At 34.4% G+C, this 24,897-nt stretch overlaps 1 protein-coding gene across 6 annotated transcripts in view; it reads left to right on the plus strand.

The window, feature by feature from the left end:
- LOC105224287 (junctophilin-1) overlaps positions 1-24,897 on the plus strand; it is a 159,805-nt gene that overhangs the window by 88,361 nt on the left and 46,547 nt on the right. Inside the window, exon 7 of one of the 6 annotated variants that reach the window (XM_049462446.1) lies at positions 21,584-24,853. The exons of 4 other annotated variants lie outside the window; for them this stretch is intronic. In XM_049462446.1, coding sequence (XP_049318403.1) covers positions 21,584-22,343 — 760 coding nt within the window. In that variant the 3' untranslated portion in view covers positions 22,344-24,853. Of the gene's footprint in view, positions 1-18,266; positions 20,509-21,583; positions 24,854-24,897 lie in introns of those variants that run through there. One more of the 6 variants, XM_049462445.1, reaches the window with a different exon arrangement.

A 24,897-nucleotide genomic window follows, 5' to 3' on the forward strand; every position in this document is an offset into this window, starting at 1 on the left:
GCCTTTTACCATGAAAAGTAGAACTGTAACAACTAACAAATTTTTTTCTAGTGTTTCTATGGCTTCGAAATTATTAGCCAAAAATTATTGGTACCGTACGTTCGAAAAAACGGGACCTTCCAAGAATTTGCAAGGAGAGGAGGATAATATGGCTCGTTTCTCAACATTACTGTATGCAAAAAATTAATGTACACTTACAGTTTATAAGTGTAAGCCCAACAAAAAAGTAGTTTTATTGAGTACCAAGCACAAAGGCGTCAAAATTGATATCGACAGAAAGAAACTGCCTTGAACTGTGTCATTTTATAATAAAACCAAATTTGGTGTAAATGATCACTGCAAGTATTTTTTAAGATTTTAAATTTTGTCCGAATTTTTGGATTTTTATATAAAAATACAACAGAAAAAAATATTTCATGGAAGGATTTTTTATTTCGTTTGGATGAAGAGATCACTTTTGACTATCAGCCAAGTCAAAAGGCAAGTACATATAGCTGACTCTCCAACATCCTATGTTTCAAAAACACCCCGTCCAATACGCAAATTGTGCCTAATAGGTTTTATAGAAAAATGGATTTTATAGAAAAATACAACAGAAAAAAATATTTCATGGAAGGATTTTTTATTTCGTTTGGATGAAGAGATCACTTTTGACTAACAATCAAGTCAAAAGCAAGTATAGCTGACTGTCCAACACCCTATGTTCCAAAAACACCCCGTCCAATACGCAAATTGTGCCTAATAGGTTTTTGCAACAACAACAAAACAACAATAAATTGCGACATCTGAATGAAAAATGTTTGCAGAAAATTCACCGAAAAAAAGTTTACATATGTAATTCGCATTCACTGGGTGTTTGGAAATATACGCTATTTGCAGATAAATGTAGAAGTTGAACTCTGTGGGAAATGGCCGGGTACCTTTTTTCTGATTTCTACTTTATTTTAGAGTGTAACATAGTAACATAGATACGAAAGACCCAAATTATTACTAAATTTATTATGTGGGAGTTTGAATTAGATCTTTCTTTTGTATACCATTTATAAATTATTGTTTTCTATTGATTGTTGTGGAGTATTGGATTGAATTGAACTATTTAAGGTTTTATTGCAGGAAATTAGAAAATTTTATATTATAAGCGGATATAAATTCAGCCTTATCGAGTGAACGCCATTTACCATGAAAAAATCACAAAATTTGTTTTTTTCTTATCGTGAGCTTCACATCGGAACAACCATCAAAAAATGTTGGCAGACTTTATTAACTATTTACCTGACTTTAAAATGAAATAGAGCTTATTCTGATTAGGAAAAGGTTTTCGAAAGAAAGCAATGAGGAAGTGCACGTATTTTGAATAAGTAATCCCGATTTGATCAAAAAAAAATTTTGCGACATTAAAAATAAAAACACGCCTTTTTCATGCCACTAAACCAAAACAAAATTGTACATGGTAATTACTTAATCACGGCAACACCGCGTCTACCTTCCGCTTTACCGTAGGATACCGTAGATTTCCACGGTATTTAGATTTTTGCCGTAGAAACGTGTCAGCTAATTTCTCTCTCATAACGCAGGGTTGCCAGTCTCGATATACTGTAGTACTTGTAAAAATTGTCTGCAATATGTTTGAAATTTTTGATTTCTCAAAATCAGAGTCGAATGCTATTATTTATAAATATATAATTCATTTTAAAGTTTGTTTTCAATTTTGATATTTTATATTATGAAAAATTGTAATTGAAAACTTAGATGTGTTCAAAACTATATATGCGTATTGAGCAATGGCAACATTGTTCAAATGAAATCAAACAAAAATGGCTGATTTCTACGGGCTCAACTTTTAACACATTTTGCTCGCTAAGGATGGAAGGGAGTAGCATTTTTCGCTGTTTCTGGTATAACATATGTATTCTAACGTAAGAATTCAACAGTCTTTATTTGACGAAACCTTCAAATAATTGCAATCTTATTTGGTATGGTATCTTAATAATTTATACTGTTTTATAGCTGTTATATACATTTATTTATTGTAGTTTCATGGCTACATTTTGCTTAAAATCCGAAATATTTATATTATAATTAACCCAATTAGGAAAGAGATTTATATCGTGGTAATTTCTTTCATATGCACTAAAATTATTCAAAATATCACATTTATTGATATTATTATCAAAATAAAGTGCGGAATTCTTTGGAGCAGTGTAAAATTCATTATACAAGTAATAACGAATATCATTATATGTAGTATTTAATTAACAAGTTATCGCATTTTTAATGGTTACCATACGATTTCTCACATTTTAATGCTGTACATACAGGTAAAAGGTAGTATCAAAAGAATTTCTGCTTAGTACCGTATGATTTACGAGAGTTGTACATTAAATTTATACGCCCTTTTGCAGCCCTCAGATGTTCTAACTTTTAAAATTTTCGGCACTTGTATTACAGTTTCTTGTTTTAATTTGTTGATTAGTTAAATCACTAATATATGGCCGTGGCAATGATCCGATTCCATCCATCTGTAACTCAAATCTCACTTCGGGGCCAAGGAACACATATACAAAGTACCGTCGCGATATCTAAGCCCTTTTTTCAAGTTATTGCTCACATGGAATCCGATTCACCTTTTAATCCTGATCATATTCATATGTATATGGTATATAGAGCTCTATGTACATACATTTCATACCATATTTAGTTTATGTTTTGCTTTTTTTCCTTATTTCTGTTCTAATCTTATTTTCTATTTCTAAAAGTTGACTTTATCGACTTTGTTTGCAAATTAAACTTCTAATTCAATAACTGGCGCAGTACTCGTTGCATTTGTTTTAGGTCCACCTGAATTCAATTGCTTGTTGGCTCTCCCTCGCGTCATTATATCAGCAAAATTTGCATAGGACAAATATGTATGTATTTTCGACACTTTCTACGGCAACGCGAAAATATGTGAAATGACATGAGCTTTTGTTGATTACTAAAAGTGCAATAGCTCACTAACTAAACATGATAGGGAAACTAAAAATTGTACACAATTTCGGTGCATAATATGATGAGTGGAATCGGACAAACACAACGCCTACTTTTCTTAAATCATAATTTTAAGTTCTTGTGTAAAAATCAAGTATCAAATAAACTATAGGAATAAAACTTTTAAGAAAGAGTGTATTTGAAACCTTTGTTTTCGGTTCAACTTTGCGAAAGCTAATTTTAAGAAGATTAATTACGAACTTTCTAAAGTAACTTGGCCAGATTACATTGGCAATATTGAATTTAGTGCTTCCCACTTTAATGAAACAATTTTAAACTTATTTGAAAAATATGTTCCGAAGTGTGTTGTTACTCAAAAAAGGAGTTCTAATTTATGGTTTTCGAAAGAATTATGTAAATTAAAAAATAGAAAATCTCGTGCTTTTAAACTTTTTAAAAAAAACTGGTTTAGTTGCTGACTATTCAAAATATTCTAAATTGCGTCGACAATTTGCTGAACTTAACAAAATGTGTTATAATAACACTGGATCACAAATTTGAATTTGTTTTTTGTTCCACGGATGCCACTATCCAATTTGTATGTGAAATGGCTCGCTGATTTCGAAAATCGAGTTAATTTTTTTTTATGGATACGTTTTTGAGATATTTGCAATTTACCGTTATTCGACCAAAAAAAAAAAGGTGTCTTCATTTAATCATGTATATCTCACTGACCAGTTGAGCAATCTTACTGCAAATTATAGAAAATAAAAGTGTAAAAATCTCAAGCGTTTTTGAGATGCGAAAATATAAACTTGGGAAATGCGCGAATAAGTAAGAAGCCTAATTGCCTGTCTCGAAATAAATTGCGAAATTAAAAATGAAAACGCGTCCGGTCGATTCGATGGTTCAATTACAATTCAAATCTTTATTTAATTTCATTTAGTTGCTTAGCCTAAATCTTAAACTAACGGCTTAAACTAGTGGTATTGTTCATATGTATAAAAAAGGGGTAAATATAATTATCTTCAACTTTTCGTTCAATATTGTAATAGATTGGGGTAAGTATTAAGGTAAGTAGTAGATTAGTAGTATGAATGCATAATTAAGGTAAGTATACAATAATTTAAATAATTCAATATTTTATAATTTTTTATAATTCATTTTTCTTAATTTTAATTTCAGGTTAAATATACATATATATCTTGTCGCTTGACGCAACACCGGCCACCTTGACAGGATCAGATTCCTTCAATATCCAGTGGAAGGACAGCCAGTTTGTGGATGGGGCGCTTAATCGTGCCCGTCTTGGTTGCTACGTCTGCGACTCGCACCTTGCCGTCTTGCCCTTCGACGGTTGCGACGACGCTCCCTAGTACCCACTGCTGCGGCGGCACGTTGTCCTCGTGGACGAGAACGAGGTCGTTGAGCTGCATATTGCGTTTGGGGTGCAGCCACTTGTTGCGCTCCTGAAGACCCGTCAGGTATACTTTGGACCACTGTCGCCAGAACTGTTGCTTGAGACAGCAAACAAGTTGCCATCTCTCGCAACAACGAACTGGGTCCACTGGCACCTTCTCTGGGGGTAATGCCCGCAGGGAGCATCCTATTAATAGAAGCGCTGGTGTTTGGCGGACTTCACCGCGGCTTCCCATAATCCGCCGAAGTGCGGCGCCCGCGGTGGTATAAAGATGAAGCTGCACCCTTCGTCTGCTGCGAATCTCTTCAGTTCTGGACCCATTGCCAGAAACGCCTCCTTCAATTCGCGCAGCTTGCGATCGGCGCCGACGAAATTGGTGGCGTTGTCGCTGAATATCTTCGTCGGGATTCCTCGGCGTCCAATGAACCTTTTTAGGGCGAGAATAAATGAATTAGTTGATAGGTCTGAAACTAATTCTAAATGTACTGCTTTGGACGTAAAGCAAACGAAAACTGCAATATATGTTTTTACGGGTGGTCGACCGCGTATTTTTAAAGTTGTATATATCGGACCACAAAAATCTACGCCACATATAAGAAAGGGCCGTAGTGCTCGAAGTCTTTCGACTGGCAAATTTCCCATTATTTGGTTTTGCAACTTCGGCTTGTAATGAAAACAATGTATACAGTTTCTTACGGTTCTACTGCAAGCTTCTCGGGCATTAATTAGCCATATGCGTTCTCGAAGAAGAGCAACCAACGCTTTTGCCCCAGCGTGGTGATTTCGAATGTGCAGGAACCGTAAGTACGTTATAACGAAGTGCGAACTTTTATTTAATAAAAGCGGAAATTTGGCATCGTATGGGAGAGGTGCATTCAATAAGCGACCTCCTACTCGGATTAATTTGAACGACAGCGACTTATCCGAATATTCATGCAAAAACGGGTTGAGTTTTTGCAAGTTTGCGGGTAGGGTGGTGCCTTTATGCAATTTTTGAATAACATCCGGAAATTCTGAATGTTGGACCACCTGTGCAATTTTTAGAAAGCTCAAGTTTAGCTCTTCTGAAGTCAGATCTTGGCCTCTGGAGGATTTTGGTGGTCGCCTGATCCATCGTAATATATATGCGACCACACGAAGCAATTTTTTATGAGAAGAAAATTTTTCAATAAGGTCCAATATTGAATTTTTCTCAGTAGTCGAAAGTAATGTAAATGTATTTTTCTTCTTCTCTAATGCTTCGTCTTCTGGTGATAGCTGGAAGTGGTTATTAATTGGCCATAATGCAGGGTCTTCTAGGAGGAACTGTGGACCGCCAAACCATATTGAATTATTCAATTCGTCCACGTTACAACCCCGAGACACTTGATCCGCAGGATTTTGTTTCGTTGGCACATGTCGCCAATGTACTTTGTCAGTCAACTCTTGGATTTCGGACACTCTGTTTGCGACGAAGGTTTGTAGTGAAGATGGATGTGTTTTAATCCAATGTAAAACGATTTCGGAGTCTGTCCAAAATGTAATATTTTCGAAATGTCGACTCAACATAGGCGCTACTCTTGACCATAATTTCGAAAGAAGATGTGCTGCCGAGAGCTCAAGACGCGGAAAAGATTTGGTCTTCAGCGGAGCCACTCTAGACTTTGCAGTAAGCAGCATGCATTTAATACCACTAGCATATTGGCTTCGTATATATATGCAGCATCCGTACGCCCTTATTAAGGCGTCGGAGAAGCCATGTATTTGGCAGATGGCACTCGACTCAACGTTTACGTAACGAGGAATGCTTATCGATGAGAGCTGCATTAGGTTGGCTTTAAAATTCTGCCAGCTAGTGTCAAGGCGCAATGGAATCGACTCATCCCAATCTAGTTTTTGGATCCAAAGCTCTTGCAATAAGATTTTTGCTTTGGTAACTAGTGGGGCTAGTAATCCAAGAGGATCGAAAAGGCGAGCAGAAACTGACAATATGTTTCGTTTGGTGGCTAGCAGATTATTAAAATTGTCATCTAACACAAATCGAAACAAATCCTCTTTCGGCAACCAATGGATTCCTAACGTTTTAGTGGAACTTTTGTCATTGAAGCTTAATGACTTTTCAGTGCAATCACTGTCGAAAAATTTAGGGTGGTTCGAAAACCACTTCGTTAAGGAGAATCCTGCCGAGTTTAATATTTTAATTACCTCACTTCTCAAAAGATCTAGAGACTCAAAATTTTCGGACCCTGTTAATAAATCATCAACATAAAAGTCTCTTTTGATGGCCAATGAACAGAGTGGGATTTCATTGTATTGGCATCACTGAGCATTTGCAAACATCTTGTTGCGAGAAATGCAGCAGGCGCAGTGCCGTATGTTACGGTGTTAAGACGAAAAATTTGAATTTGCTCAGAAGGATGCTCTCTCCACATAATAAGTTGACAATTTCTATCTTCTTCATGCATCATTATTTGACGGTACATTTTAGTAATGTCCGCTGTTAGTGCATACTTATGTAATCGAAAACGAAGAAGAGTTGAATATAATTCTTCTTGGATGGTTGGACCTACCATCAAAAGTTCATTCAACGCTATTTGAGTTGAAGATCGACTCGAAGCATCAAATACAACTCGTAATTTGGTTGTTGTGCTCTCGGGCCTTAAAACGCATTGATGCGGAATGAAGTAGTGTGGCTCACTCGGGATCTTATTGTTCGTTGGGCTCATGTGACCCAAGGCTCTATATTCATTCATAAAGTCCAGATACATTTTTCGAAGTTCTGGATCTTTTAATGTCCTTCTCTCCAGGGCCTGAAACCGCCGAACTGCGGTTTCATAGGAGTGACCGAGTAACTTACGGTCAGCTTTAAAAGGCATTCTGACTTGAAGCCGTCCTAAAGGCAATACTTGAGTAGTATTAACGAAAAAATTTTTACACTGTTGTTGCTCTGGTGTGAATTTGATGCCATTTGATTCTGAAGGTAATTCTTCTAGAGCCCAACATTTTTGGACTACTGAATCGATTGACGTTAAGTCTTCTTCAGCTTGGCATAATGTGCTATGTAATCTGGGAGGAGAACTTATATTACTGGCGTATTTGCCAGACACAATCCATCCTAAAAGGGTTTTCTGAAGTGTTGGTTGGTTAGGACCATTTTTAATTTGGCCAACAGCTAAAAGGTCAAAAAATGTTTCAGCACCCAATAGGATATCCACTTTTTTAGATTTGTGGAATTCTGGGTCCGCCAATTCAATATTGTGCGGAATTTGCCAGCCATTAACATTGATGTTATGGTCTGGATGATTTGCCGAAATGCATCGCATTACCCAGAATTCCGCCGAAAATTCAAAATTATTTAACCGCGACTTGACAAACGCGCTTAATTTAGACCCCACTTTTGTATTGGAATTGCCAATTCCAATTACGCTTAATGTTTTGTGCTGACGTCGAATCCGCAACTTTTGTGCCAAGTCCTCCGTCATAAAGTTGACCTGGGAGCCTGAGTCCAGCAAGGCTCTCGCAGGCAGGTAATCTCCGCAGCTGGTCCTCACTAGAATTACTGCTGTTGCCAACATGACCCGATCCGGCATACTGGCTGTATGCATGGCATGTGTGGTTGATGGTTGCGGATGAGGTACAGCGGGGAAGGACACTGGATACTGGTGCAACAGCGAGTGATGGGATCGATTGCATATGCGGCAACGATCCGCTCTGCATTTGGAAACCGTGTGACCCTTACGAAAACAATTTATGCATAAGGGCACCGATTTCACGAACTCGAACCTCTGCTGCACCGGAAGCGCCTTGAAGGTGGGGCAGGCAGTCAAATGGTGATCCCTCGATTTGCACTGTTGGCAAAGAGGCTGCCTCGTATTTGCAGCAACCAGCGCCGATTTGGTCCTGTCCATTTGTTGTTGCTTCCCATGACTCGTACTGCCTGTTGGTATGGGCTTCGTCCTTGAGTGTGATGCTCCTTCCGCTGATAGTTGCTGGTATCTCCTATTTAGGGTGGCTTCACAGTCCTTCCACAGTGGCAGTTTGTCATAGTCCAGCGCTTCTTCCCATTTGAATCGGGTGGCAGGGTCAACCTTTGTCATTACAATGTGTATAATTATAGCGTTTGTAATCTGTTTCTCATCGCCCAGCGATAGCAACGAGTCATACACCGCTGACACTTCGTCAATCATTGAACGCAGGGAAGGCGCAGAAGGCTTTGGGATTGTTGGCAGCTCAAAAAGTTTAGATATTGTATTGAAAAATATCAAACATTTATTATCATAAACTTTTTTGAGACTTGCCAACGCTTTCGGATAATTTTCATCCGACATCTGGAACGCTTTAACTGTTCCCAGAGCCTCTCCAGATAGACAATTTACCAAATGGTTAAACTTTTCAATATCTGGGATATTTGGATCGTTATGAACCAAGCTCTCGAACAAACTCATAAAATTTTTGAATTCGGAATATTCTCCCTTGAATTTCGGCAAATTCATTTTAGGGAGCCTTGAGCTGTGAGAAGCTACGAAAGAGGTTTCGGCAAGTGAATTTTTATTTTTTGCTAAAATTGACTTTATTATGGACTTCGTTTCAACGATTATGTCCTCTAACTCCCCTCGGGCCATGTCGTCCTCATCAATTTCTTCAATCTTTGATTGGCACTTCATTAATTTTTCACTATGTGAATTTAATATATCTAGCCGACATTCCAATTCGATTGGGTCTAAAGACATTGTCTTTTCAAGAAGGCCCGTTTTAATGCGCAAAATACTACTCTTCGCAACCGTTCTTTGACGTCTTAACGATTTTAAGTCCGTCAACTCCTTACTTGGAGACAGGCTTGCGAGAGTTGGCTTTGGCTTGCTCATTTTGCGTTGGTTAAATTAAATTTCCGAAAAAAGATTATAAACGTTGGCAACAGATATATTGAGAATCGATAACGAAAACGAAAAATAAATGTCGATTCCCAAATATACGAAAGCCAAACTAATCGCAGTAAAAGTTGGCAACAAATATATTTGGAATCGGTGACGAAAACGAGAAAGAAAATAATATCGATTCTCAAGTATCCGAAAGACAAACCGATAAATGCGCAAAATGAGCAATAGCACAAAAAAGTAATTTAATCGGAAAATGTCCGAACGAAAATCGACAAAAATTGCGAAAAAACGACCGATAATTGCAAACGCGGATCGAAAAAATTGCGAAAAATATAATAATTTAAATTGCAATTAAGAATTTTATCACCTTTATTTCAAAATAAAGGGCTACCGCAAAATCCCAAAATCCCTTATTCACTTTGAATTCGTATATGTCCCAGCATATATTAAGATATGTATATATATATGTATATGTTTGTATATTAAATACAAGGCAATATAATAAATCAATATGATATAAAGTGAAAAGGGAGAGCCAAAAACTGAAAGTGCACTTGTGTTGTTGTATGCCTTTTTTTTTTTTTTTGCACTGCTTTCAGTAAATCGCAGTCGTTACCTGGTGCGTCGGCTGTTTGCCGGCGCTTACGTTCCTTTTGCAGAGAATACAGTGGCAGCTCATTCCCACGACGGCAGCGGTTTGATGGTAGCAGCGACGATGGCAGCAGCGGCGGCGATGGCAGCAGCGGCGACGATGGTAGCAGCGGCTTGATGGCAGCAGCGGTGTGATGGTAGCAGCGGCTTGATGGCAGCAGCGAGTGATGGCAGCAGCGATTGATGGCAGCAGCGAATGATGGCAGCAGCAAGTGATGGTAGCAGCGACTGATGATAGCAACGGTTTTAAGCACAACGGTTTTAAGCTTACCGGTTTTTCCACTAAGCGGCTCTTTAAACAGTTTATAAAACTGTTACACAATTTTTTTTTTTTTTTTTAAACTGTAACGCAATTATAATTATTACTTTTTTAGGGCAAAACCGTTTGAGCTTTTATTTGCGCCCACCACTGTACCGCAAGAGAAATTCACCTTGCACTGTACCACCTTTTCTTCTTATTTTTTCTCTGGTTTGGATATTAGGTCACACGAACATTTAGCAACACACACTATGTATTTATAATACTGTATGTATATATGTATGTGCACGCACTCCACAATAACTCCTTTTTTTTTTGCTTTTTTAGGCTGAGGTAAGTAAATTTATGCACTCCACTTTACAAATATATATGTATGTATATTATTATTATTATTTTTTGTTTTTTATGTAGTATGTATGTTTAACTTAAGCTTTCTCACTTAGCCTCTTTTATATGTATTTTGCCACTGTGTTTAACACTTTTCACATCACTTCGTCTCGTTATTATCACTTTAGTTTTGTGTTTTATGTTTTATAATTATTTTTCCTTTTTTTGGATATGTATGTATATTTGGGCACTGTATTTAACCAAGAACACGTATGTCTGTAAGTATTTTCACTTTTAGGGATAACTTTACCGCTGTTTTTTTTTTTTTTTGTTTTATACTTCTGTACTACCCACTTAGTCACTTTCACTATATAATGTATTTAGGCTATGTATATACATAGACCGATATTTCTGTATTTGAATTTTTTATTTTATTGTTTGTTTTTTCAGGTTTAATTTGTTTTCACTTCACTTGTCGAAAGGCCGAAAACGAAACGAGTTGACAGGCAATTAGAAACGAAAACGAAAGTTAGCACTTTATTAAGAATATAACTAAGTTCACGCACTTAGTCCCTGCTCGGGCGCCATGAAAAATCTCAGGCGTTTTTGAGATGCGAAAATATAAACTTGGGAAATGCGCGAATAAGTAAGAAGCCTAATTGCCTGTCTCGAAATAAATTGCGAAATTAAAAATGAAAACGCGTCCGGTCGATTCGATGGTTCAGTTACAATTCAAATCTTTATTTAATTTCATTTAGTTGCTTAGCCTAAATCTTAAACTAACGGCTTAAACTAGTGGTATTGTTCATATGTATAAAAAAGGGGTAAATATAATTATCTTCAACTTTTCGTTCAATATTGTAATAGATTGGGGTAAGTATTAAGGTAAGTAGTAGATTAGTAGTATGAATGCATAATTAAGGTAAGTATACAATAATTTAAATAATTCAATATTTTATAATTTTTTATAATTCATTTTTCTTAATTTTAATTTCCGGTTAAATATACATATATATCTTGTCGCTTGACGCAACAAAGTGAATGAAATTTCCTAAAAATATTGTCTACTTCATTTTTCCATAGGCCTTATAATTTCTGAGAAATTGATTAATAACTTCGTGTTTTTAAATTTTTGTATGAAAAAATTAAAAAAAATAAACTTTGGCAAGGAAAAAATTTTAAAACAAAAGATATTTTTAAATTCTTTTTTTATTTTATATGAAGTCCTATTTCTTTATAAAAAACTAAGCTACCAACGAACAAAATCCATGGATAAATAGGAAAGTTGTACATGATCAAAGAAATATATCCAAGTCGCGCAAAGTCAATGTATTCGTATATGCGTATGTAGTGTGTAAAGGCGCTGTTTCTGTTAAGTAAAAAGTCAATTTTCATGTCGTTTTTAGTTTTTATTTAATTCAAACATGCATACCTACATGCACACACATATGTATCTTGGTAAATCCATTATTTTTTTCAAGGCCAACATAGCAGGTAGTATTTTATTTTCCCGGCTCGTTAATATGAAGGAACTTTTGTTTAGGTAGGTTTTGCCTTTTTTTATTTTTTCGCGATCAAGCTATATATAAGGATAAATGCCCCTTGAAAGTTCATAATATCTGTAAGGCTCGCCGGTTCCAGTTTAAAATTACAATATAAGAAACCGTGAGCTATTTTTAAAAATAAAATGAGTAAACGTACGCGAGAATTTGAGTGTACCAACGATCCGGATATGTTCTGTTACATATGCGGTGAATATACTCTTGTGCGGCATCGGAGGCAGTTTACAGATTCGATCCAATCTATATATTCAAAATATTTTGGTATTGAGCCTAAAAATATTGATAAACCATTGACTCCGAATGTTTTGTGTTCCTTGTGTCGAATAATATTCGTTCAATGGGAATCAGGATCAACAAAGTACGTATTAAAATTATGAAACTATGCTTCTTTTTATTTAATAGTAATTTTTAATTTTTTTCTTTTTCAGGCGATACATGAAATTTGATGTACCAATGATTTGGCGAGAACCTACATGCCACTCAGAAGATTGTTATATTTGTATGACAAAAGTACTTGGCTTTGGAAAATCAAGAAAAGTGATTTATGCTAACGTACCTACCGTTTCATTGCCAGTTCCACATTCAGCTGAAGTTGCGTATCCAGTTTCGTTGTCAACAGCAGTATCTGAAAGCTCATCTGAATATGAGAAATCAAGTTGTAATGAATTTTTAATGGAAAACGAGAGAAACGTTCTATCACAAGCGCAACTAAACGATTGGATTAGAGATTTGGAATTATCCAAGGAAAAAGCTGAGCTACATGCCTCTCGTATGCAACAATTTCAATTCGTGTCACCCCATGTTAAGGTGACATATTATAGAAATCGTCACGAACCATTTGCCAAACACTATACGAAGGAAGACAATGTATGCTATTGCAAAGACATTCCAGGGTTATTCAAAGAGTTTGGTCAACCATATGATTCCGAGGAGTGGCGATTGTTCATAGACAGCAATAAACTGAGCTTGAAGGCCGTATTACAATTATTATTATTATTATTAGGCAAAGCATTCAATTATTTGCAAAATTTTTTCCCAAATATTTCCCAGGCCAAGATAAAGGAAGGTATATTTGTTGGACCCCAAATAAAAAAGTTGATAAATAATGACCAATTCAAAGGACTATTGTCACCAGTTGAGGCAGCAGCGTGGGATTCCTTCGAAATGATCGTTTCTTCTTTTCTCGGTAAACACAAAAGTCCAAACTACGAGAAGATAGTGAGCGACGTAATCAAAAATTATGCAGAAATGGGTGATTATTCAAAACTTATTTAATTGAATTATATAAAATTTTATAATTTACTTATTTACATTTTCTTTTTTCTCCAGGCGTAAAATGTCTCTAAAAAATCATTTTCTGCATACCCATTTAAGTTTTTTTCCGGCAAATCTCGGAGACGAAAGTGACGAGCATGGCGAAAGGTTTCACCAGCAAATGAAATTAATTGAGAATCGATACCAAGGTTTCTGGGACGTCGGTATGATGGGTGACTACTGTTGGTTTCTCATAAGAGAAACCGATCCTAAACTAAATAAACGACAAAACAAAACACATAATCATTTCGACTATAATGTAAGAACATCAACTTAAGACAAAAATAACACATTTTTTTAATATATATTACTAATATATAAATAAATGAGTTTATAAAAACTAAAAACGACATGAAAATTGACTTTTTACTTAACAGAAACAGCGCCTTTACACACTACATACGCATATACGAATACATTGACTTTGCGCGACTTGGATATATTTCTTTGATCATGTACAACTTTCCTATTTATCCATGGATTTTGTTCGTTGGTAGCTTAGTTTTTTATAAAGAAACAGGACTTCATAAAAAATAAAAAAAGAATTTAAAAATATCTTTTGTTTTAAAATTTTTTCCTTGCCAAAGTTTATTTTTTTTTAATTTTTTCATACAAAAATTTAAAAACACGAAGTTATTAATCAATTTCTCAGAAATTATAAGGCCTATGGAAAAATGAAGTAGACAATATTTTTAGGAAATTTCATTCACTTTTATTTTCTATACTTTGCAGTAAGATTGCTCAACTGGTCAGTGAGATATACATGATTAAATGAAGACACCTTTTTTTTTGGTCGAATAACGGTAAATTGCAAATATCTCAAAAACGTATCCATAAAAAAAAAATTAACTCGATTTTCGAAATCAGCGAGCCATTTCACATACAAATTGGATAGTGGCGTTCATGGAACATTTTTGCTGTAAACCAGTGTAATTATATAAATAAAGCAAAAAATAATATTATACGTAATCCAAAATTGTTCTATGGTTTCGTCAACTTCAAACGCAGGATTTCTAACTTTCCGTCCGCTATGAAATATAAGTCTAGTATGTCTAGTGACAACCACACCATTTCTAATATGTTCGCTGAATTCTTTAAGTCCAATTACTCTCCAAAATCTCCAAAAAATGTTCCGCATTACCACAAGTTATGTCCGATTTCTGTCATTAACGCGCCTACCATTTCCGAAGAAGACGTCTTATATCAGTTGAACATGTTAGAACAATCATACAATTATGGCCCAGATATGATTCCCTCATGCTTTCTTAAGAAATGTGCCAAATATATATACCAACCCCTAACAAAACTATTTAACTCATCTCTTATGCAAGGCTTATTTCCACCCATATGGTAAAAGTCATTTATAATTCCTTTACATAAGAGTGGATTTAGGTCATCTATTGAAAACTACAGGGGAATAGCAAAGTTGTCTGCAGTACCTAAACTTTTTGAAGCAATTATAACAAACGACATAACCTTCCGGATCTCTCCACTAATTTCTTGTTCTCAGCACGGTTTTCGTAAAGGGAAATCTACAATAACTAACTTGCTTGAATTTGTATCACATGTATCAGCTGGCTTTAGGGAGAATAAGAATACTGATGTTATATACACAAATTTCAGTAAAGCTTTTGATAAAGTAAACCATTCAATTCTTTTGAATAAACTTGATCTTCTTGGTTTTCAACCAATATTTCTAAAATGGGTTGCTTCTTATCTTAGCAATAGAATTCAACAAGTCTTATTCTGATGTTTTATACACAGATTTCAGTAAAGCTTTTGATAAAGTAAACCATTCAATTCTTTTGAATAAACTTGATCTTCTTGGTTTTCAACCAATATTTCTAAAATGGGTTGCTTCTTATCTTAGCAATAGAATTCAACAAGTCTTATTTAACGATACTTTTTCTGACATAATCAATGTTCCTTCAGGCGTTCCACAAGGTAGCCACCTTGGTCCAATTCTGTTCTTGTTATTTATTAATGACATATCATCTGTTGTTAAGTTTTCAAAAGTCTTATTATATGCTGACGATGTAAAACTTTTTAAAACGTATACTTCAAACAAGGAAAGATGCCAGTTGCAAACAGACTTAAACAACCTAGTTTCTTGGTGTAAAACAAAGTGCTTTTCACGTAGATCTGTAGACCCAACTTCATACACAATACAAAACTTTAGGTTGGAGCAAGTATGCAGTTTTGTTGATCTTGGAGTAACTATGGACCCCAAACTCAATCTTCACGTAGTTTCCACAGGTTTTAAAGCTAAAGGCGCTCCTAGTTTTGTTAAACGTTGGTCTAAAGAATTTAGAGATCCGCTTACCACAAAAATTCTTTTTACATCTCTGGTGAGGCCTATATTAGAGTATGCTTCTGTGGAACCCTAGTTACCAAGTCCATTCGGATAAGTTAGAGTCCGTTCAAAAACAATTCTTACTTTTTGCCTTAAATCATTTGCATTGGGATTCCAGTTTAAATCTTCCCCCTTACACTAACCGTTTAAAACTTATAAATCTCCGGACACTCGCTAGTCGTAGGGAGATGCTTGGTATAATATTTATTGTAAAACTCATGAATGGGTCAGTCTGTAGCCCATCTCTCTTATCTGATATTAATTTTAACGTCCCCGCTCGCACTACCAGGCAGTTTAGACCCTTCCTTTTAAAATTTTCTAGAAAAAATTTTGAGTTAAACGAACCATTCCGTCGTATATGTCATGATTTCAATTTTCATTCCAGCACATTTGATTTAACAGACTCACTTTTTACAATTAAAAAAATTATTTTATCTACTCTTAACAAGTAAAATTATAAACTTTAATTTAATTCTTAATTTTGGCTGTTGAAATTTTTGTTTCTGTAGCTGAGCAGCTTAAGATCGCAACGCTTAAAACTCTCTTGCCTTTTATGACTCGGCTAATTCCGCTCGTTCGCGGATTGCGCCCCTCGCGTCGGTTGGGCGGGAGGAGGGTAACCGTTGGGTATTATTATAGCAACTTACCTTTATGCCAAAAAGGGGTAAAATCGGGTCAACACTTTCTCTATACCCCATACTCGTATGAAACATTTCTAAATTCAGATTTACTATATCGTAAATATCGGACAATTTGTGAGTTAATATAACAAAGAGAGCATCTCTTTCTAATAATACTTGTAGTGTTAGCCCCCATATAGTAACTTAATAAAGAATTTAAAAAAATCCGTTCGACTTTATACTTTATGTAGCATATTAGGGAGGTATCCTATTGAAAGTTTGCGTGTATTTTTTCCTGGCAATTGTATATCGTGTTACCAAAAATTTATAATATTGGTAAATCGGATTAATTGTAAACTTAGCTTGGGATACTCACTATACCGCATATATCCGTCAATATCTCAATCTTAGGGAAATTAAGTGTAAAATGTATAAAAAAAATTTATAAAATTGATATAAAATTGATATACAAATTACCACAGCTCATGTAGACCATATACAATTATATATATATTTGTTATGATAGCTAAATTTATGCTAATCGTTAATTCAAACATTCCCCTTGCCCAAAATACACGATAGTGTTACTTCCGACTTTTATCCTTACTGTAAACCTTTTATGTCGGTCAATATGCGCTGAATATAGAAGAAATACGACTAGACTTGGGTCTAAGCCTCATATCCCAAATATAGTGAACATCCATCCTCTAGTTGATGTTTTTCTCATATACGCAAAATTTAATTTAATTCTGTCTAATATACTTATCATTTGAGTTAATTAAGTTGATCTTAATCTAATAGTAATATACCATATACGATTATAATCCTCTCGCACTTCCTTTACTAAACTTTACTTTAAAAGGAAGATTTTTTTTAATAAAATTTTAGCTGACACGAACTAAAATAATGTAATAAACCTAATTCGGCGTTTGTGGCTAAAAGTCAGTCTTCTTAAAGTACGTTGCTCAAGTTGCGTATTTTATTTTTGCATTGTGATAATTATTTTTTACGAGACTATAGAAATTGTGCACAACATTTAAAGCTTGATATAAGAGAACATTATAATATTAAGTTTGCAGAAGTCTCGGTACCATCAAGAATCGAGTGAGAATAAGACAACTTACATGAACTTCCTTAAGGGGCTATACCAGTGTGACACTTTAAAAAAAAATATTTGCTTCTTCGGTAGCTTATATTTTCATAAATATCTTGTGAAATTGGGAAGGTCGTATCTTGAATATATTTGGATTGCAGCGTTCTAAAGAGCGACCTCTCGGAGGTGCAAACATATGTAAGTGAAACTTTAAACACATATTTCTCGAAACGACATTTTTTAAAATTGCTGGCGTCATAACTCAACGAGAAATTAACCGATGGGCCTCAAATTAAAACTAAGTATTGTTGAATACATTTACTATACAATGACTTTTGATTGGTTGAAAATTGTCAATTTGGCATTAAAAAAACGAAAATTTTTTACCTAAAAAATATTTTTTTTTTTTAAATTATGCCATTTTGTTACTTTCGATATTTTTCAAAGATGGTAGGTCATTGTATATGAAATATCTTTAAGTTTAATAAACTTTTCAAGTTTTTTTGTTTCAACTACTCATTCGGCCGGAATCACGCCAGCAGTTGGGACACTTTTTTTTGGCACCTCAGAACAGAGTTTATAACTCCTATAGTTTTCAAAATTTTTGTAAAAAAAATCTTGAAAATATACCTTATTACGTCCAAAGAAGTTTGAAATATTCAATCGCGTCACACTGGTATAGCCCCTCAAATGCAAATATCCAATTCGCTACATAACTTCAAGTATAGTATATCTGTATTTCTTCTAAATGCGGTTCACTTTTTAAATTTTTATTATGCTATTCTATATATGTATATATAAATGCAGTAAAGATATTATAGTTATATTTTTTTATTAATAATAGATACGAAGGAGAGTGGTATAATAACAAGAAACATGGCTACGGTGTAACTACATTCCGAGACGGTTCATTTGAAGAAGGCAAATATAAGAATAATATTTTAATGACAAGCCAAAAGAAGAAGCATTTGTTTCTTGCGCGATCACGTAAGTTCCGAGATCGCATCAACATAGCTGTAAATTCTGCACAAAGGTCGTTAAAAATGGCGATGCAAAGGTCTGATATTGCCATTTCACGTACTTCAACTGCATCTGACAGAGCGCAAAATGCCGACATTGCAGCTGATAAAGCCCGCATTGATTGTGAAATCGCTGTTAGTATGGCGCGTGAATTTGCTCCTGATTTTAAGCCATCAGTTTTAGACAGATTTCAAAAACTGTTTTCTCGAAATCACTTTAAATTAGGCCATTTGAGGGGAAACTGCTCTCCATTACCTGATAATGAAAATAGTAGATCACCAAATAAAAAAGGACTCTTACTAAAAGAATTGAATGAACACGATCTCAATGTGTCTCTTCGACAGCAATCAGATATTTTGTCTAATTCTGTACCCCCACAAAAACTACATGTAACGCCACAAACAGATTTTGCCCATTTAGTTAATCAACCAAGTCAATTCAGTAACAGTTCTTTTTCTCATATTTATCCTTCACAAATCAAAGGCAATGAAGGACAATTGAAGGCGCTCTTAGTTTTGTTAAACGTTGGTCTAAAGAATTTAGAGATCCGCTTACCACAAAAATTCTTTTTACATCTCTGGTGAGGCCTATATTAGAGTATGCTTCTGTGGAACCCTAGTTACCAAGTCCATTCGGATAAGTTAGAGTCCGTTCAAAAACAATTCTTACTTTTTGCCTTAAATCATTTGCATTGGGATTCCAGTTTAAATCTTCCCCCTTACACTAACCGTTTAAAACTTATAAATCTCCGGACACTCGCTAGTCGTAGGGAGATGCTTGGTATAATATTTATTGTAAAACTCATGAATGGGTCAGTCTGTAGCCCATCTCTCTTATCTGATATTAATTTTAACGTCCCCGCTCACACTACCAGGCAGTTTAGACCCTTCCTTTTAAAATTTTCTAGAAAAAATTTTGAGTTAAACGAACCATTCCGTCGTATATGTCATGATTTCAATTTTCATTCCAGCACATTTGATTTAACAGACTCACTTTTTACAATTAAAAAAATTATTTTATCTACTCTTAACAAGTAAAATTATAAACTTTAATTTAATTCTTAATTTTGGCTGTTGAAATTTTTGTTTCTGTAGCTGAGCAGCTTAAGATCGCAACGCTTAAAACTCTCTTGCCTTTTATGACTCGGCTAATTCCGCTCGTTCGCGGATTGCGCCCCTCGCGTCGGTTGGGCGGGAGGAGGGTAACCGTTGGGTATTATTATAGCAACTTACCTTTATGCCAAAAAGGGGTAAAATCGGGTCAACACTTTCTCTATACCCCATACTCGTATGAAACATTTCTAAATTCAGATTTACTATATCGTAGATATCGGACAATTTGTGAGTTAATATAACAAAGAGAGCATCTCTTTCTAATAATACTTGTAGTGTTAGCCCCCATATAGTTACTTAATAAAGAATTTAAAAAAATCCGTTCGACTTTATACTTTATGTAGCATATTAGGGAGGTATCCTATTGAAAGTTTGCGTGTATTTTTTCCTGGCAATTGTATATCGTGTTACCAAAAATTTATAATATTGGTAAATCGGATTAATTGTAAACTTAGCTTGGGATACTCACTATACCGCATATATCCGTCAATATCTCAATCTTAGGGAAATTAAGTGTAAAATGTATAAAAAAAATTTATAAAATTGATATAAAATTGATATACAAATTACCACAGCTCATGTAGACCATATACAATTATATATATATTTGTTATGATAGCTAAATTTATGCTAATCGTTAATTCAAACATTCCCCTTGCCCAAAATACACGATAGTGTTACTTCCGACTTTTATCCTTACTGTAAACCTTTTATGTCGGTCAATATGCGCTGAATATAGAAGAAATACGACTAGACTTGGGTCTAAGCCTCATATCCCAAATATAGTGAACATCCATCCTCTAGTTGATGTTTTTCTCATATACGCAAAATTTAATTTAATTCTGTCTAATATACTTATCATTTGAGTTAATTAAGTTGATCTTAATCTAATAGTAATATACCATATACGATTATAATCCTCTCGCACTTCCTTTACTAAACTTTACTTTAAAAGGAAGATTTTTTTAATAAAATTTTAGCTGACACGAACTAAAATAATGTAATAAACCTAATTCGGCGTTTGTGGCTAAAAGTCAGTCTTCTTAAAGTACGTTGCTCAAGTTGCGTATTTTATTTTTGCATTGTGATAATTATTTTTTACGAGACTATAGAAATTGTGCACAACATTTAAAGCTTGATATAAGAGAACATTATAATATTAAGTTTGCAGAAGTCTCGGTACCATCAAGAATCGAGTGAGAATAAGACAACTTACATGAACTTCCTTAAGGGGCTATACCAGTGTGACACTTTAAAAAAAAATATTTGCTTCTTCGGTAGCTTATATTTTCATAAATATCTTGTGAAATTGGGAAGGTCGTATCTTGAATATATTTGGATTGCAGCGTTCTAAAGAGCGACCTCTCGGAGGTGCAAACATATGTAAGTGAAACTTTAAACACATATTTCTCGAAACGACATTTTTTAAAATTGCTGGCGTCATAACTCAACGAGAAATTAACCGATGGGCCTCAAATTAAAACTAAGTATTGTTGAATACATTTACTATACAATGACTTTTGATTGGTTGAAAATTGTCAATTTGGCATTAAAAAAAAGAAAATTTTTTACCTAAAAAATATTTTTTTTTTCAAAATTATGCCATTTTGTTACTTTCGATATTTTTCAAAGATGGTAGGTCATTGTATAGGAAGTATCTTTAAGTTTAATAAACTTTTCAAGTTTTTTTGTTTCAACTACTCATTCGGCCGGAATCACGCCAGCAGTTGGGACACTTTTTTTTGGCACCTCAGAACAGAGTTTATAACTCCTATAGTTTTCAAAATTTTTGTAAAAAAAATCTTGAAAATATACCTTATTACGTCCAAAGAAGTTTGAAATATTCAATCGCGTCACACTGGTATAGCCCCTCAAATGCAAATATCCAATTCGCTACATAACTTCAAGTATAGTATATCTGTATTTCTTCTAAATGCGGTTCACTTTTTAAATTTTTATTATGCTATTCTATATATGTATATATAAATGCAGTAAAGATATTATAGTTATATTTTTTTATTAATAATAGATACGAAGGAGAGTGGTATAATAACAAGAAACATGGCTACGGTGTAACTACATTCCGAGACGGTTCATTTGAAGAAGGCAAATATAAGAATAATATTTTAATGACAAGCCAAAAGAAGAAGCATTTGTTTCTTGCGCGATCACGTAAGTTCCGAGATCGCATCAACATAGCTGTAAATTCTGCACAAAGGTCGTTAAAAATGGCGATGCAAAGGTCTGATATTGCCATTTCACGTACTTCAACTGCATCTGACAGAGCGCAAAATGCCGACATTGCAGCTGATAAAGCCCGCATTGATTGTGAAATCGCTGTTAGTATGGCGCGTGAATTTGCTCCTGATTTTAAGCCATCAGTTTTAGACAGATTTCAAAAACTGTTTTCTCGAAATCACTTTAAATTAGGCCATTTGAGGGGAAACTGCTCTCCATTACCTGATAATGAAAATAGTAGATCACCAAATAAAAAAGGACTCTTACTAAAAGAATTGAATGAACACGATCTCAATGTGTCTCTTCGACAGCAATCAGATATTTTGTCTAATTCTGTACCCCCACAAAAACTACATGTAACGCCACAAACAGATTTTGCCCATTTAGTTAATCAACCAAGTCAATTCAGTAACAGTTCTTTTTCTCATATTTATCCTTCACAAATCAAAGGCAATGAAGGACAATTGAAGGCGCTCTTAGTTTTGTTAAACGTTGGTCTAAAGAATTTAGAGATCCGCTTACCACAAAAATTCTTTTTACATCTCTGGTGAGGCCTATATTAGAGTATGCTTCTGTGGAACCCTAGTTACCAAGTCCATTCGGATAAGTTAGAGTCCGTTCAAAAACAATTCTTACTTTTTGCCTTAAATCATTTGCATTGGGATTCCAGTTTAAATCTTCCCCCTTACACTAACCGTTTAAAACTTATAAATCTCCGGACACTCGCTAGTCGTAGGGAGATGCTTGGTATAATATTTATTGTAAAACTCATGAATGGGTCAGTCTGTAGCCCATCTCTCTTATCTGATATTAATTTTAACGTCCCCGCTCGCACTACCAGGCAGTTTAGACCCTTCCTTTTAAAATTTTCTAGAAAAAATTTTGAGTTAAACGAACCATTCCGTCGTATATGTCATGATTTCAATTTTCATTCCAGCACATTTGATTTAACAGACTCACTTTTTACAATTAAAAAAATTATTTTATCTACTCTTAACAAGTAAAATTATAAACTTTAATTTAATTCTTAATTTTGGCTGTTGAAATTTTTGTTTCTGTAGCTGAGCAGCTTAAGATCGCAACGCTTAAAACTCTCTTGCCTTTTATGACTCGGCTAATTCCGCTCGTTCGCGGATTGCGCCCCTCGCGTCGGTTGGGCGGGAGGAGGGTAACCGTTGGGTATTATTATAGCAACTTACCTTTATGCCAAAAAGGGGTAAAATCGGGTCAACACTTTCTCTATACCCCATACTCGTATGAAACATTTCTAAATTCAGATTTACTATATCGTAGATATCGGACAATTTGTGAGTTAATATAACAAAGAGAGCATCTCTTTCTAATAATACTTGTAGTGTTAGCCCCCATATAGTTACTTAATAAAGAATTTAAAAAAATCCGTTCGACTTTATACTTTATGTAGCATATTAGGGAGGTATCCTATTGAAAGTTTGCGTGTATTTTTTCCTGGCAATTGTATATCGTGTTACCAAAAATTTATAATATTGGTAAATCGGATTAATTGTAAACTTAGCTTGGGATACTCACTATACCGCATATATCCGTCAATATCTCAATCTTAGGGAAATTAAGTGTAAAATGTATAAAAAAAATTTATAAAATTGATATAAAATTGATATACAAATTACCACAGCTCATGTAGACCATATACAATTATATATATATTTGTTATGATAGCTAAATTTATGCTAATCGTTAATTCAAACATTCCCCTTGCCCAAAATACACGATAGTGTTACTTCCGACTTTTATCCTTACTGTAAACCTTTTATGTCGGTCAATATGCGCTGAATATAGAAGAAATACGACTAGACTTGGGTCTAAGCCTCATATCCCAAATATAGTGAACATCCATCCTCTAGTTGATGTTTTTCTCATATACGCAAAATTTAATTTAATTCTGTCTAATATACTTATCATTTGAGTTAATTAAGTTGATCTTAATCTAATAGTAATATACCATATACGATTATAATCCTCTCGCACTTCCTTTACTAAACTTTACTTTAAAAGGAAGATTTTTTTTAATAAAATTTTAGCTGACACGAACTAAAATAATGTAATAAACCTAATTCGGCGTTTGTGGCTAAAAGTCAGTCTTCTTAAAGTACGTTGCTCAAGTTGCGTATTTTATTTTTGCATTGTGATAATTATTTTTTACGAGACTATAGAAATTGTGCACAACATTTAAAGCTTGATATAAGAGAACATTATAATATTAAGTTTGCAGAAGTCTCGGTACCATCAAGAATCGAGTGAGAATAAGACAACTTACATGAACTTCCTTAAGGGGCTATACCAGTGTGACACTTTAAAAAAAAATATTTGCTTCTTCGGTAGCTTATATTTTCATAAATATCTTGTGAAATTGGGAAGGTCGTATCTTGAATATATTTGGATTGCAGCGTTCTAAAGAGCGACCTCTCGGAGGTGCAAACATATGTAAGTGAAACTTTAAACACATATTTCTCGAAACGACATTTTTTAAAATTGCTGGCGTCATAACTCAACGAGAAATTAACCGATGGGCCTCAAATTAAAACTAAGTATTGTTGAATACATTTACTATACAATGACTTTTGATTGGTTGAAAATTGTCAATTTGGCATTAAAAAAACGAAAATTTTTTACCTAAAAAATATTTTTTTTTTCAAAATTATGCCATTTTGTTACTTTCGATATTTTTCAAAGATGGTAGGTCATTGTATAGGAAATATCTTTAAGTTTAATAAACTTTTCAAGTTTTTTTGTTTCAACTACTCATTCGGCCGGAATCACGCCAGCAGTTGGGACACTTTTTTTTGGCACCTCAGAACAGAGTTTATAACTCCTATAGTTTTCAAAATTTTTGTAAAAAAAATCTTGAAAATATACCTTATTACGTCCAAAGAAGTTTGAAATATTCAATCGCGTCACACTGGTATAGCCCCTCAAATGCAAATATCCAATTCGCTACATAACTTCAAGTATAGTATATCTGTATTTCTTCTAAATGCGGTTCACTTTTTAAATTTTTATTATGCTATTCTATATATGTATATATAAATGCAGTAAAGATATTATAGTTATATTTTTTTATTAATA

Source organism: Bactrocera dorsalis, chromosome 1 (genome assembly GCF_023373825.1).
Source record: "Bactrocera dorsalis isolate Fly_Bdor chromosome 1, ASM2337382v1, whole genome shotgun sequence".
In the NCBI taxonomy this organism is placed as follows: Eukaryota; Metazoa; Arthropoda; class Insecta; order Diptera; family Tephritidae; genus Bactrocera; species Bactrocera dorsalis.